General features: G+C 43.6%; 1 protein-coding gene across 1 annotated transcript in view; it reads left to right on the top strand.

Annotated features, from left to right (window-relative positions):
* Positions 1-881: 881 nt before the first annotated feature.
* CTNNAL1 (catenin alpha like 1) overlaps positions 882-15,805 on the top strand; it is a 54,122-nt gene continuing 39,198 nt past the window's right edge. Inside the window, exons 1-2 of the mRNA XM_088837789.1 lie at positions 882-1,517; positions 10,990-11,179. Coding sequence (XP_088693915.1) covers positions 882-1,517; positions 10,990-11,179 — 826 coding nt within the window. The remainder of the gene's footprint in view (positions 1,518-10,989; positions 11,180-15,805) is intronic.

Below are 15,805 nucleotides of genomic sequence, written 5' to 3'. Positions count from 1 at the left end.
ACGTACTCCTTTTCCTATTTGGAACCAGTCTGTTGTTCCATGTCCAGTTCTGACTGTTGCTTCCTGACCTGCATACAGGTTTCTCAAGAGGAAGGTCAGGTGGTCTGGGATTCCCATCTCTTTCAGAATTTTCCACAGTTTATTGTGATCCACACAGTCAAAGGCTTTGGCATAGTCAATGAAGCAGAAATAGATGTTTTTCTGGAACTCTCTTGCTTTCTCCCTGATCCAGCGGATGTTGGCAATTTGATCTCTGGTTCCTCTGCCTTTTCTAAAACCTGCTTGAACATCTGGGAGTTCACGGTTCACATATTGCTGAAGCCTGGCTTGGAGAATTTTGAGCATGACTTTACTAGCGTGTGAGATGAGTGCAACTGTGCGGTAGTTTGAGCATTCTTTGGCATTGCCTTTCTTTGGGATTGGAATGAAGACTGACCTTTTCCAGTCCTGTGGCCACTGCTGAGTTTTCCAAATTTGCTGGCATATTGAGTGCAGCACTTTCACAGCCTCATCTTTCAAGATTTGAAATAGCTCAACTGGAATTCCATCACCTCCACTAGCTTTGTTCGTAGTGATGCTTTCTAAGGCCCACTTTCACATTCCAAGATGTCTGGCTCTAGGTCAGTGATCACGTTATCGTGACTATCTTGGTCGGGAAGATCTGGTCTACCAGTTATTAATAGTTTCAATCCCAGCTCAGTTTCCAGGAATCCTGGGGAACTCGGATTTAGGAAGAGGCACTTCTCCGGAGGACAGGTAGCTTCGCTAAGCATGGGTGTCCTTGCTCTGGTAAGAGGCCACATGTTCGTGGGAGGCCGTCGGGTATCCTGTGTCTCCTCTGCTCTTAGCAGGAGCGAGTCTTGTGTGAAACCCACTGAAGAATGATTAGAGAAGCAGGGTGGGCATGGGGACAGAAGGGGCGGGGCCCGGGCTGGGGGCGGGGCTGCAGGCGGACCCGGCCCGGAGCGCGTGGAGGCGGGGTGGGCGGGGCCTTCCGGGGGCGGGGCCTCGGGCGGCGCGGGTGCCTCGGCGCTGCGGCGAGCGGGCGGGCAGGCTGGCGGGAGGCGCGGGCCCGCAGCGGCGCGGCACCCCGGCTGCGCGACGGGCTGAGTAAAGGCCATGGCCGCCTCTCCGGGCCCCGCAGGCGGTGGCGGCGCCGGGGCAGCGCACGGCTCCGGCCCGTCGGGCCTCGCCTTCGACTCCGGACTCGAGATCAAAACTCGCTCGGTGGAGCAGACTCTGCTGCCGCTGGTTTCCCAGGTAAAGCGGCGCGCGCGTCCCCTGGCCTCGCCCCCCGGCCGCGGCCCGCGATGGCGGCGGTCGCGCCCGGTGGGGCCCGGGCCGGGCCGGGCGGGAGGCAGCCGCTGCCCCACATTCCGCGCCGGGACCGCGGCGTCGGCGTCCGCTCGCCTTTCTGGGCCTTGAGGACTGGCCTTCGCCGAGGCGGAGGGAGTCTGGACCATCCGAAATCCGGCTGCGGGGCGGAGAGACCTGTGCGGACCGGAGTCCGGCCGCAGGTGCGCCGCCAGGCTTCCCCACCCGAGCCGCCCCGGGACTGCGACTCCGGCGGCCCCCGGCCCTGCTCCCGGGAGCGGAGGGGACCCCCGCGGGGGCTCCGCCGGCGCTCAGGGGCCCTCCTCGCTGCGTCACACCTTTGCATCTCCAGCCCCAACCTGCACTGTGGCCAGTCTGGCCGGCGCGTGCCTCCGAGTCCAGCGTGCTCTCTACCCTAGGCCTTTGTCCCTTCCCCGGATCGTGTGTAAGTCTGCTCCCCAGTCGCCCATTTATCCCGGGCCATCCTTCCCCTTAACCTGCCTGCTCACTTTAATTGGCTTTTGCCCGGCCTCGGAAGGGTGAAATGGAGGCCCGCCTGATAGTTAATCCGGGTACGCATCTTTTTGCCAAATCCCATTTGGGATGTATGGTTTATTGAATTTACCGGTCACAACAGAAGTCTGGAATCAGCTAATTGACGCGCTTAGCTTTAGAGAAGTTTTTGTTACTGAGAGCCGACTTATACGAACCCTCGGGGCTAGAATTCCTCAGCTAAATCTGTTATGTGCCAAGCACTGTGGGCAGCGAAGAATTCTGTGCCTTAAGGAGCTCGTTGGATGTGTGACTCACAACTCCTTCCTAACGTCTTGATGATTCACATTGGTATTGCCAAGATTTTCAAGGTAGAAGGAATCTTAAAAGTTATCTGACTCTGAATTTTTAAAAAATTCTCTCTTACAGCATCCTTGACACCTGGTCACCAGTGCCCTGCTTAAACATGTTCAGTGGTGTGGGCCTGTAGCTCCTCCATAGAATTTTCAATACTATTAATATCTCGAATCCATCCCAGCCTGCAAATATTTGATAACAGTAGCCACACATTTCCCATATTTCTGTTATGCTGATTAAATAAACAGCCCCATTTTCTTCACCTGTGCTTATTTTAGCCTGGTTAACTGAACAGTGAATAACCTTGATGCTCTGTATGGGCCTTCCCTTCATTGTCAGAAAGAAGCACTTGACAGGTGGGATGAGTTGAGGATCAGTTAGTGATGTCTGCGTTGCCCCCTCCTACAAAAAAATACCGTTACCGCCACCAACACCACCAAAACAGAAAATGAGAAATACTGGAGTAGTTTGAAGAGAGAGTTAAGAGAGTGGTTTTTTATTCATTTAAAAAAAAAAAAAATTCAGATAGAATGCTTACTATGGTCGAGACCTGCTCTATGCACTTTATACATATTAGCCCATTGAATTCTCATAAATCTTACAGGGGTAGAGATGTGTTTATTTTCATTATATAAATGAGGAAACAGGATAAGGGACTTGTGGGACTTTCACCTGTAAATGTCCAACTGGGGTTTGCACCCTGACAGCCTGGTCCCAGAGTCTTAGCTACACTGTATTTGTTGTCTCTAGAGATTAGAAGGCGTGATGAGGTCAGCTAGTAGTAGGTCCAGATAAGAGAGTCACAATGGAAAAATGAGGTTGTTGTAATCTGCAGAAATGGTAACTTTTCACAGTATCACTGCTAAAAATGTATCCTCCGAGTTCTGCATTGTGTGAGTCAGGGGGTAAGGGAGGGTGGAGAGGGTAGGAGAGTGGAGGAGGAAACGTGCATTGGCTGCAGAGAGTTAACTAGAGGTCAGTGCTAACGGGGGAAAGCATGGGCTTTTTTTTGTTTTTCCTTCCCTGTTAAAGGCTAATTCAGGGTCATAGCTGAGGTTCTGCATCCCACATATTATGTGTCCGCAGCTATATCTTTAGCGTTATTATGACTGATATTCCTAATGATTAACTGTGAAAGTGACAGTCGCTCAGTCGTGTCCGACTCTTTGCGACCCCATGGACTATACAGTCCATGGAATTCTCCAGGCCAGAATACTGGAGTGGGTCGCCTTTCCCTTCTCCAGGGGTCTTCCCTACCCAGGAAGCGAACTGGGGTCTCCTGCATTGAAGGCAGTACTCAACAACAAAAAAAGTTAAATCATGCTTAAAATCAAGAAATATATATAGCATGGGCAAAACACTCACAAAGCAGAAGTGTGGAATGTGATTTAGAGTGATTTTTATGTTTTAGTGAGTATTAGTGGATTCGAGTGAAGCTCTCTAGAAAAGTCATGTCCAGGAGTCTCATCTTTCTAAGGATGCTGCATTATTCTTCATCTCATGTTTTACCACCATATCCATTAGACTAGTTTAAGCTTTTTAGCCAAGCATTTGTTGTAAGCTTTCTAGTTACTGCTCTTCAAGGGACTTGTATTCTAGTTGGGAGATAGGACAGGTACAGAATAGCACGTGGCAAGTCTCAGATGAACATCATCAATAGTAAATGCTCTAAGAGCTCAGAGCAGGTGTGGATGAGTCAGCAACGATGCCTTAGAGGAGATAGGGTCTGAGGTGAGCAAGTAGGGCTCTTCTTGTACAGTTTACTCAGTTTTAAGCAGTTTCTACTCAGATCATTTAACCTCATCTGACTCTAAGTAAAAAGTTCTGGACTACTGGCCTTTTAGGAATGCAAAGTTACATCAATATTAGACAAATGTACCTGTATAATTTTCTGCATCACATATTAGAAAAGATACGTGTTCTTTTCATTGGATGCAGGAAAAAAGTGAAGTCTCTCTGTCATGTCACATGACCTCTAGTTAACTAGGTCTAGCACTGACCTCTAGTTAACACTCCGCAGCCAATGCACATTTCCTCCTACCCTCTCCACCCTCCCTTACCCCTGACTCACACAATGCAGAACTTGGAGGATAGATTTTTAGCAGTGATACTGTGAAAAGTTACCATTTCTGCAGATTACAACAACCTCATTTTTCCATTGTGACTCTTTGGGACCCTGTGGACTATAGCCCGCCAGGCTCCTCTGTCCATGGAATTCTCCAGGCAAGAGTACTGGACTGGGTTGCCATTTCCTTCTCCAGAGGGTCTTCCCGACCCAGGGATTGAACCTGAGTCTCCTGCATTGCAGGCAGACTGCTTACCAGGGAATCATTCGGTTAAATTCAACTCCTCATCGTGATAAAGAGCACATAGCAAACTAGTAATAGAAGTTGTTGTTCAGTTGCTCAGTCGTGTCCAGCTTGTTGTGACCCCATGGACTGCAGCACTCCAGGCTTCCCTGTCCTTCACCGTTTCCTGGAGCTTGCTCAAACTCATGTCCATTGAGTCGGTGATGCCATCCAACCATCTCATCCTCTGTCGTCCCCTTCTCCTCCTGCCTTTAATCTTTCCCAGCATCAGGGTCTTTTCAAATGAGTCAGTTCTTTGCATCAGGTGGCCAAAGTATTGGAGTTTCAGCTTTAGCATCAGCCCTTCCAATGAGTATTCAGGACTGAGTTCCTGTAGGATTGACTGGTTTGATCTTGTAGTCCAAGGGACTCTGTAGAGTTTTCTCCAACATCACAGCTCAAAAGCATCAATTCTTTGGTGCTCGGACTTCCTTATGGTCCAACTCTCATGTCCATATATGACTACTGGAAAAACCATAGCTTTGACTAGATGGACCTTTGTTGGCAAAGTAATGTCTCTGCTTTTTAATACACTGTCTAGGTTTGTCATAGCTTTTCTTCCAAGGAGCAAGCATCTTTTAATTTCATGGCTGCAGTCACCATCTGCAGCGATTTTTGGAGCCCAAGAAAATAAAGTCTGTCACTATTTCCATTGTTTGCTCATCTATTTAACATCATAGCAACAAGTCAAATTTAAACATTTCCTTAAAACTAAAACAAGAGGAGGGATACCTGTTAGCATAACTTCTATTCAGTGGTACTCGAGATCATAACCAAAGCAACAAGACATGAAGTGAAAGGTGTAAAGGAAAAATCAAAGTATAATTATCTACATAGAGAAATGGAGTCTACAAATAAATTTTTAAAATTTAGAGGTTTAGTAAGTTCACTCAGTGTAAACTTCTTAAGTCAGCTGCACTTTGCTCTGCATTAATAATAGAAAAGTAGTCCTAAAAAGTGATACCAGTTATAAATCAACTTATACTCCATTAAAAATTTGTTTAAATTTTTAAATACCAGTTAGAATAAAAGTGAAAGCAAAATATATGTATCTATGTGTCTAGTAACGGAGAAGGCAATGGCAAGCCACTCCAGTACTCTTGCCTAGAAAATCCCATGGATGGAGGAACCTGGTAGGCTGCAGTCCATGGGGTCGCTAAGGGTCCGACACGACTGAGCGACTTCACTTTCACTTTTCACTTTCACACATTGGAGAAGGAAATGGCAACCCACTCCAGTGTGCTTGCCTGGAGAATCCCAGGGATGGGGGACCCTGGTGGGCTTCTGTCTATGGGGTCACACAGAGTCGGACACGACTGAAGTGACTTAGCAGCAGCAGCATGTGTCTAGTAAAAGAGTTGCTAAGCTTTGTGGGGAATTTTATGAGAAGGCCAAAGTAGAGCTAAATAAATGGGAAAGAAGCACCATGTTCTTGGCTACATTGACTTGATGTCATGGGCATATCAATTTCCCCTGTGCCAGGTCACTTCCGTCATGTCCGACTCTGCAAACTCATGGACTGTAGCCCATCCGGCTCCTCTGTCCATCGGATTTCCTAGGTAAGAATACTGGAGTAGGTTGCCATTTCCTCCTCCAGGGGATCTTCCTGACCCAGGGATCGAACCTGAGTCTCCTGCATTGCAGGCAGATTCTTTACTATCTGAGGCACCAGGGAAACTTCCAATTTCCCCTGCTGCTGCTAAGTCACTTCAGTCGTGTCCGACTCTGTGTGACCCCATAGACGGAAGCCCACCAGGCTCCCCCGTCCCTGGGATTCTCCAGGCAAGAACACTGGAGTGTTCCTTCCCCTATTGATATGTAAATTTAATGCGATTCCAATGAAAATTTCAACAGGATTTTTTGAGTAAAATTTGATAAAAGAAATTCTAAAATTTATATGAAAGAGCAGAAACCCAAGAATATCAGAAGAGAAACAAGGTGGGTGGAGTTGCTCACCAGATTTCAAGTCTTGTCACAGAGTTAGATAATTAAGACAGTGTGGGTTTGACAGATGGACAAAGAGACTCGTGAAATGGAATAGAGAACTTAGGGACAATCACACACACATACAGACTTGACAATTCACAGGGTGGGCGCTTCTGGTCAGTAGGGAAAGGAGGAACTTTTAAAAAATGAGGACAATTGGTTGTCTAAGTAGAAACACATGAGATTGCATCTCTGTCTCACGGTATATACAGAAACAGTTCCAAATAGATTAAAAATATCAATATGGAAGTAAAAACTTACAGTACTTTTAGGCAAAAAAAAATTGGGCAATATTTTGCCCACCTCACGGTGGGAAAGGCATTCTTAATACACCAAAAGCAAAGATTAATATATTTGCTCCATTAAAATGAAGAGTCTTTGTTCGTCAGAATTGAAAGGATAAACCATAAAGCAAGAGAATGTGATTGCCACAGAAATAACCAACAAATGATTGCAGCACTGGGAATAAAGGACTCCAATGAATCAAAAATGAGATTACCCACTAAAGATTGGTAAAATAAAGAGTCATGTTGTAGAAGAGGAAACAGATGTCTAACACATATGTGAAAAGATGCTCAACTTTACTAGAAATCAATGAAGTACAGGTTAAAACCACAGCAAGCAGAAGCATTGGAATGCGGAGCTGATGGAAATGTCAGGAGCACAACCATTTTGGAAAACAATTTGATGTAATATATTAAAGTTGACAGTGGGTATTACCTACGCCCAGTAATTTCACTCTTAAATCCACACCCCAAGAGAAAATCCTGCACGTGTGTTAGAGACATGGTTTGGAATGTTGATAGTCAGTTTGCTTCTAATGGCTCCAAACTGAAAACTACCCAGACGTCTTTTAGCAGTAAAGATGTTTAAATAAAGAGTGCTAAGTTCATAAAATGAGATACTGCTGCAGCAGTGAAATAAATGAACCATGGCTATAATTATCAGTATGGATGAATCTCAAATGTTAAGGAGAAAAAATTAAAAGGTTCAAAGCAGGCAAAACAAACCCATGTATCATTTAAGGATATAACATAGGTGCAACAGTTATAATAAGGGAATGATGAGCACAAAATTAGGACAGTGGTTTCTTTTGGCTGGTGAGGGGGTGATCTGGAAAGTGAGGGACCCATAGGGCACCTGGATTTTCAGAGGTGCTGGTATAGTGTTTTCTGAAGGTCGGTGGTAGGTGTGTTTTGCCTTCCTGTCATTTCTTTAAATGATACAAATATCTGTTATATACACTGTTGCATGTTTTGTAATTCAGACAGTTTATTTACATGCCCTGGGCTAAGTCCCAAGCACAATTCCTGCAGAGCAGCACCCACCTTCTTAATAATCACTTTATTCTTCCTGTCAAAACTCCCACTCCCAGTCTTACAATGCTTTTATCCAAGAAGGGAAGAGGGAAATCTGCCGCACAGCCCCACCCCAGCCTGGAATGTTATTCTGCCACCCACCAGTCTTTTCCTGTCTGTGATAGATTTACTCCACTCGCCGTTACACAGAGGCTTGGAGTCTCCAGGGCAGCCCCCCTGTCTTCTCGCTTCTCACTGCGCTGACCTGGCAGCGTTCAGGATCGTTGGTCTCACCAAGTTGGAGATGAATTGAGTCCATATGGGGTGCTCTACTGATCTGTGCATGTGAATATAGGTGTTTTTAATGCAAAGATAAAACACAGACATGGTGTATAAAGTAAGTGAAAGAGCCCCTTTTCCTGCTTTTAAAGACCTCAGCAAGATTCAGTGTGCTTTCTTCTGTATTGGTTTCTATAGCAGATTAGTCCATTTTTATATGTAGTAATTTTAAGAGTTTACTAGTGAGTTAAGCCCAGAGATGAACTTCTCTGTCCTGGGCTGACTCCCTTGTTTTTCAGGTCTCAGGGAATTAAGACTTTGTTTTGTTTTCTGGCCTACTGCCAGGTTTTTTTTTTCCCTTCCTGGATCTTCACCTCTTTTCTTATCTTCCCACAAAATAAGCTAAGATAATCCATTTCAATCAAGAGATTACTGTCAGTTATTCTAGAAAATAAGACAGCATCACAAACGTGAGGAAAGGGCAGATTCTAGAAATGTAAATTGGGTAACATCTCATCATTATGTGAAAGTGTCAGTGACTAAGTCACGTGTGACTCTGCGACCCCATGGACTGTAGCCCCCCAGGCTCCTCTGCCCATGGGATTCTCCAGGCAAGAGTACTGGAATCGGTAGCCATTCCCTTCTCCAGGAGATCTTTCTGACCCTGGGATCCAATCCAGGTCTCCTTCATTGCAGGCAGTTCCCTAGTGGTTCAGATGGTAAAGAATCTGCCTGCGAAGCAGGAGTTGGATCCCTGAGTTGGGAAGCTCCCCTGGAGGAGGGCATGGCAACGCACTCCAGCGTTCTTGCCTGGAGAATCCCATGGACAGAGGAGCTTGATGGGGTACAGTCCATGGGGTTGAAAGTGTCAGACAGGACTGAAGTGACTGAGCGTGCAGTCATTATGTAATGTTTGCTAAATACCAGACACTCTTCTAAGCATTTATTTACCGTGTGGGTCTCTCTATAGCATTGGTTGTCCTCCATGATTTGGTAGCTGGTTTTCTTCCACAGTGATTGATCCCAGAGAGAGAAATGTAAGTCACAGTGTGTTTTTAATACCTACTCTCAGAGGTACATCCTTGCCTCTACTTTATTCTGTTCCTTAGAAGTGGGTCACTAATTTCATCTCACTTAAGGGGAGAGAAATGAAGCTTGAAAGGAGAAATATTGAAGAACATTTAAACTCACACATTTTAAACCCACTACTGAGATTATACCATTGTCCTCAAAAATTGTTCAGTGACTTTCTGTCGTGCACAGAGTCAAATACAAACTCTATTCCAATTCCCAGCCTTAGATGGCTGGTCCCTGCCTGCTTGTTGGATATTGGTTTTACTCTTGTCCTCTTGCCGACTGTTGTTTAACCACTTCTGGCCTTACTTTATTCTGTGAAAAAAAAAAAGAACAGTCTCATTCTGAAGGATGCCCCTTCTTTTCTTCCCTCGTTTTTCTTAAACAGTTACCTCTTCTCCCTGCAATACTTTATCCCCGGATGTTTACCAGCGTCTCTACTTGATATCATTTAGATCGCAGTTTAAATATCACTTCTTCGTAGAAGGAATGTTAGCTAATCTCAGGTAGCTACACAGATACTTTCTGTCACATTGTCTTATTTTAACGTTTTGCATAGCGTTTACGTTAATTTAACCTATTTGTGTGATTATTGTGTCTCCCCTCACTCCACTAGAATGTAAGCTCCGTGAGATTGTGGGCCTTTTCTTCCTTGTTCATTGCTGTTTCATCACTGCCTAGAATTTTATTTGGCATAAGATAGGTGTTCAACAAATATATTTTGTACAATTGAATTATTGTTATCTGGTTAGACTGTAAACAGAATGAGGGCAGGATTGTGTTCGTCTTGTTCAGTGATGTATCCTCAGGACCTGGATTCTAGAACGTTTTCAAAATTTGAAAAACAGTATGAGAGATGAGGAAATTTAGAGAGATTTTTAAGTAAATTTCCCTGGGTCATTTAGCTAGTAATGGCAGAGCCAGGAAACATACACAGGCCTTTCTGACACTAAACTATTAATACCATAACACATAAAGTGCTTGCCACATAGTAGTTGATCAAAGAGCAAGCCTCTTCCTCTTCTCTTAATTCTCTATTCTGGTCTTTGTTAATATATTATAGAAATCATTTCAAAGTTATATGCAGTGGACATGTACCATTTGGGATTTACATTTTTCATGTAACATTCTTTAAATATTTTTATATGTCAGTATAGTTCATGTACTAATTTTCTAGGACATTTTGAAGATTTATATTTGTTTCAAGCAGCTTAACTTTTCACCTTTTATATTTTATTTCAAGGCCTGGAGTCAAGTGTTAAAGCTCTTGGTATTTTATTTACTTTGAGTCTACAAGAAACCTTGGCGAAGTATAAAACATAGATTACATTGGTCCTTCTCAAGTGTTTGGTTATTTCAGTAAGCATCTATGGTTCACATAGCATTTTGCACAATCTACATACTGTGCTGGGCAGCAGAGTGCAGTGCCTGGTGAACAAAATGCTGTCTCTACTCTCACAGCAGCCCAAGTCATGGTCAAAGAGTCTAGACCTGAAGTGCTTTGGTTTTCTGTGGATTCTTTGAATGTAAGAATCCACCCTCTTCTACTTTTCTCCTGTCTTTAATATTTGTTGATCTATCTGGAGGGTTACAGAAATGTGTGCCCTTAATAACCCCCCTCAGGTAAATTTGGAATTGTTATTAAAGGAAACATTGACCTCAGGAGAGATGCAAGGTGTTTGCTGGTTGTCGCTGGGTTGAAGCATTAAAGCTATCAATTAATTGAGTTTATTAGGCTAGTATACTATGCTGGACTTAATTTTCTTGGTCTTTGTGATATTGCTTTTAAAAAAAGTACTGAGATAAACTTTAAGCAGTTTGCTTTTATCTTTTATTTTTAGATTACCACACTTATTAATCATAAAGATAATAGCAAAAAGTCTGATAAAACTCTGCAAGCAATTCAGCGTGTAGGACAAGCCGTCAACTTGGCAGTTGGAAGATTTGTTAAAGTGGGGGAAGCTATAGCCAATGAAAACTGGGACTTGAAAGAAGAAATAAATATTGCCTGTATTGAAGCTAAACAAGCAGGTATGTTGAAGCCTGTTTATACCAATTTTATTGCTTTGGATATCATGACAAATGATTGTCTTATGTTGAGTAAAGATGTGTACTGCCTTTTAATCCTGTTAGTACAGATGCCTAGGTCATTAAAGCCCTGGATTAGCTTCCAGGAATATTGAATGTCTCTTGGATCAAGTCCTAAATCTGTGTCATTGAATTTTTTCACTGGCAGGGTAGAAGCCCACCGCCCTTATGTATGTGTGCACTCAGTCACGTCCAACTCTTTGCAAACCCATGGACTGTAGCCCACCAGGTTCCTCTGTCTGTGGAATTTTCCAGACAAGAATACTGGAGTGGTTTGCCATTTCCTACTCCAGGGGATCTTCCCAAGCCAGGGATCAAACCCACATCCCTTGCGTCTCCTGCATTGGCAAGCGGATTCTTTACCACCCTTCATTGAGCGTGAGAGGTGTAGAGAATGTGAGGTATGGACTCTGCCGTCAAGGAGTGGATATATAAATATATGATTAATAAACCCATTAAAATAGGAGATGAAAATAAGTATACTAGAAATGAATTGGCCAACATTGTTACTCTAATTAAACATGAAATTTATCTTTCTGCTTCCTGAAAAGCTAGACAAAAAATGTGGGAAAGAAATGGTTATTTAATTCTCATTGTTTGTTGGAAGGAAACAAACCAGCTCGTCAAGAGGAGAGAGGCTTTTTTCCAGGAACTAAATTATGTGGGCACTTACACAACAGACATTATTACATAATGCAATGGGCAGTTCAACAGAAAACGTAGAGATGTTCTTCACATTATTGTTTCTTAAGCAAATCCTTAATTAAAGCAAGAGTGAGGATTTTTAAATGAAAGGGCAGTGGCTGAGTCCTCACTGGCTTCCTAGCATGTCACTGTGCTCTAAGTGTTGGAGGAATGGGGACGTGTACACCCACCCCAACTCCAGGAGGCTGTGCAGCCCTGGAAGTCCTGTAAGCCGAGGAGCTCCATGCAGGCATGTTTTGGAAGCTGTCTGGTTTCATGGTCTCCACATGTTCTCTCTCATGTGCAGTGTCCTTTTCCTTCTTGAGAACTGCCTCTTAACGTCACTCAGATTAAAGGATGAGAGTGGTCATTTGAGGAACATAGTCTCAGTTTTCTGCTCTATAAAATGGGGATATTGTTAGTGTTTACAGAAGTGTTTTGATATAATGCATGTGTGCATTTGACACATAGAAAGTGCTCAGTGAATATTAGTTGTCATTATAATTATCAGTTTTAACTTTTCTTGTGTTGAGCTTTTGCATTATAGTTTAATTTTTTTCTAATTTGAGGTATAATCGACATACAGCATTATACTAATGTCAGGTAGTCAATGTAATGATTTTTTCTTCTTGCAATGAGACCTTAAGATTTACTCTGTAACACCTTTCAAATATGCAATACGGTATTATTAACTATAGACGCTAGTCTGTACATTTATATCCCCATGACTTATTTATTTTATAGCTAGAAGTTTATACCTTTTGACTCCACCCATTTCATCCACCCCCACCTCCACTGTTTTTACTTTTTACTTGGCTTCTAGTCAAGCTTTACATTTTCTATGGGTGCTCAATAAATATTTGTATTTGACTGACTTCCGAGTTTTTGCTTTCAGACAAAACACTAACACATCTAACAAGTTAAAAAAATGACAACCATGAATCTATAAGGCAACTTTGTGACTTTTCCAAGGAACTAATTTCAGAGTAGTCTATACTTGGAACAACTCTATAATGTTAAGGAAGCATTTAACTTTGTTGTTACAGCTAACCAAATGTTACCGTCTTGCAGACTTCAGGCTGAATGCCTGAGGTTTAGTCAGAAAAAGGAAAGGTTAAAAGATGCTATATGCGCAAGCTCATATTAATATATTTAAGAATTGAGAACTGCTGGAAAAAGGAACATTTTCCAGGGGCGCAGAGGAAGCATTTTTATACTACTTTCTGTTGCAAAGTGATACTTTCCCTTCAACTCCTGTCTCTGTACTTTCAAGTTTAATTCTAACCTCTCTTTTCTCTGTATTTTGCTGTATAATCCTTGTGTTGGTTACCTATTGCTGTTTGTATTGGTTACCTATTGCTGTGTAACATATTAACCCAAACTTAGCAACTTAAAACCACAAACATCTCTTCCCTCAGGTAGTTTCTGAGGATCAGAAATCAAGGAGTAGCTTAACCAGCTGGCTCTGGGTCTGTGTCTCTCATGAGATTGCACGCAGGGTATTGGCTGGGCCTGCAGTCTTCTGAGCCTTTGGCTGGATTGCAGGATCTGCTTTCAAGCTCCTCCTCTTGATGACTGGCAGGCTTCACATTTTTGCCGACTGTTGAGCAGAGGGCCCAGGGTCTCCCCATGTGTACCTGTCTGTGGTGGTGGCTGCGTACAGCCTGGTGACGGCTTTTCTTAGAGGGGGAGAGAAGCCAAGATATCCACCTCATCGTCTTTAACATGACGTTGGGGGTAACTACTGTCACTTCCTCCATGCCAAGCCTGGTACGACATGGGAGGAATATACCCGGAGGTGGGGCCATTGGGAGCCACCTTGGAGACTGGCTACCGGATTTCATTTTACTGGGACTCCAGCTGTGGTCATGATTTGTAACCGTTCCGTATGTAGTGGCTTATCTTTTGGGTTTTCCTGTGTCATCTCAAGGTCCTATTGTCTGAAACTAAATTTGTCATCTCCCTTCCCATGCCCTACTGACTTTTTTGAGTGACTTGAGAAATATCAATAACCTCAGATATGCAGATGACACTACCCTTATGGCAGAAGGTGAAGAGGAACTCAAAAGCCTCTTGATGAAAGTGAAAGAGGAGAGTGAAAAGGTTGGCTTGAAGCTCAACATTCAGAAAACAAAGATCATGGCATCTGGTTCCATCACTTCAAGGGAAATAGATGGAAAAACATTGGAAACAGTGTCAGACTTTGTTTTTTTGGGCTCCAAAATCACTGCAGATGCTGATTGCAGCCATGAAATTAAAAGACGCTTGCTCCTTGGAAGGAAAGTTATGACCAACCTTGATAGTATATTAAAAAGCAGAGACATTACTTTGCCAACCAAGGTCCGTCTAGTCAAGGCAATGGTTTTTCCCGTGGTCATGTATGGATGTGAGAGTTGGACTGTGAAGAAAGCTGATCGCCGAAGAATCGATGCTTTTGAACTGTGGTGTTGGAGAAGACTCTTGAGAGTCCCTTATACTGCAAGGAGATCCAACCAGTCCATTCTAAAGGAGATCAATCCTGGATGTTCATTGGAGGGACTGATGCTAAAGCTGAAACTGCAATACTTTGGCCACCTCATGCGACAAGTTGACTCACTGGAAAAGACTCTGATGCTGGGAAAGGTTGGGGGCGGGAGGAGAAGGGGACGACGGAGAATGAGATGGCTGGATGGCATCACCGACTCTGTGGACATGAGTTTGAGTGTACTCCGGGAGTTGGTGATGGACAGGGAGGCCTGGCGTGCTGTGATTCATGGGGTCGCGGAGAGTCGGACACGACTGAGCGACTGAACTGAACTGAACTGGGTTTACAACCTTGAAGCCATTTTTTTTCACTTTTCCTTTCCTTCTTATCAGTGTTAAGGTCCCGATCTTGTATTTTCTTTCCTCAGTGTCCCTCAGGTCGTCTTTTTTTTATATTCCTATGGCTGTCATCCTTGTAAGATCCTTACCACTTCACATCCACAATTAAAATAGCTGCGTGATTAGTAGCCCGGCTCTGAATCTCTCCTTTCCAGTCAGTCTTTCTTGCTTCTATCAGACTAATCTTCCTGAATCTTGACTTTATTACATCGTACCTTGTGATATGTCCGTTAAAATTCAGATAATTTTTCTCAAGATCCTTAACCTCTTGGGTGTATGTAATAGTATTGACAGGAGGGCTTTTGTGAGAAAAATCAATCCATTATTGGCTCAGATTTATTTAGGACTTGGAAAATTATCTTGAACATTATAAGATGATGAAAAGCTTATTTAAAAAAAATCTACTTAATTAAAAAGTAAGGTTTGAGAAACTACAGTCCAGTTTCATTGGGGGGATAAGAGATATTTAAATTGTTTTATTGATGGATAATTGCTACTACAGAAATTAAAATATTTTCATAGCAACAGTGAAGAAGAGACTTTTTCTAGAGGTAGGGAGTTGGTTTGATAGAATGGCTTATGCTGGGCATCATGAAAAGTGTATATTCCGATAGCAAGTCTGAGGGCCAGCCTGGGACTTGAGTTCTTAGGAGGAACAGTTTTATTTTGCCACCAGAGCCCAGGCTAACCAGCAGATGAACTTGCTTATTGTTTCCCTCTGCCTACTGACGGCTGATTTTTCTAGTTCCTCTTGTCACTGAGGATGCCTCCTGTTGGTGCCCAAAACTTTGTCTTCTCTCCCTGGTTGTCTGGAAAAACCCACACCCCTTCAGATTGTGAAGACAGGCAGTGACGCCTTCTCCCCTGTAACCACCAAACACCCACCCCTGCCCCCCCAGTCTCTATCCACTCACCCCTGGGCAAACCCTGGGCAGCTGTTTCTGCTCTCCTTTTAGGTTCTTCTTTGGTTATTGGCTCAGGATCGCTCTTACTTAGTCTTTAGAACAGGCTTTTGGGATCATG

This window comes from Moschus berezovskii, chromosome 7, assembly GCF_049115385.1.
Source record: "Moschus berezovskii isolate FMDL1 chromosome 7, NW_MosBer_1.0, whole genome shotgun sequence".
Taxonomy (NCBI): Eukaryota; Metazoa; Chordata; class Mammalia; order Artiodactyla; family Moschidae; genus Moschus; species Moschus berezovskii.
The sequence above is the reverse complement of the archived record's forward strand: the minus strand, read 5'-3'. Positions and strand labels throughout refer to the sequence as shown.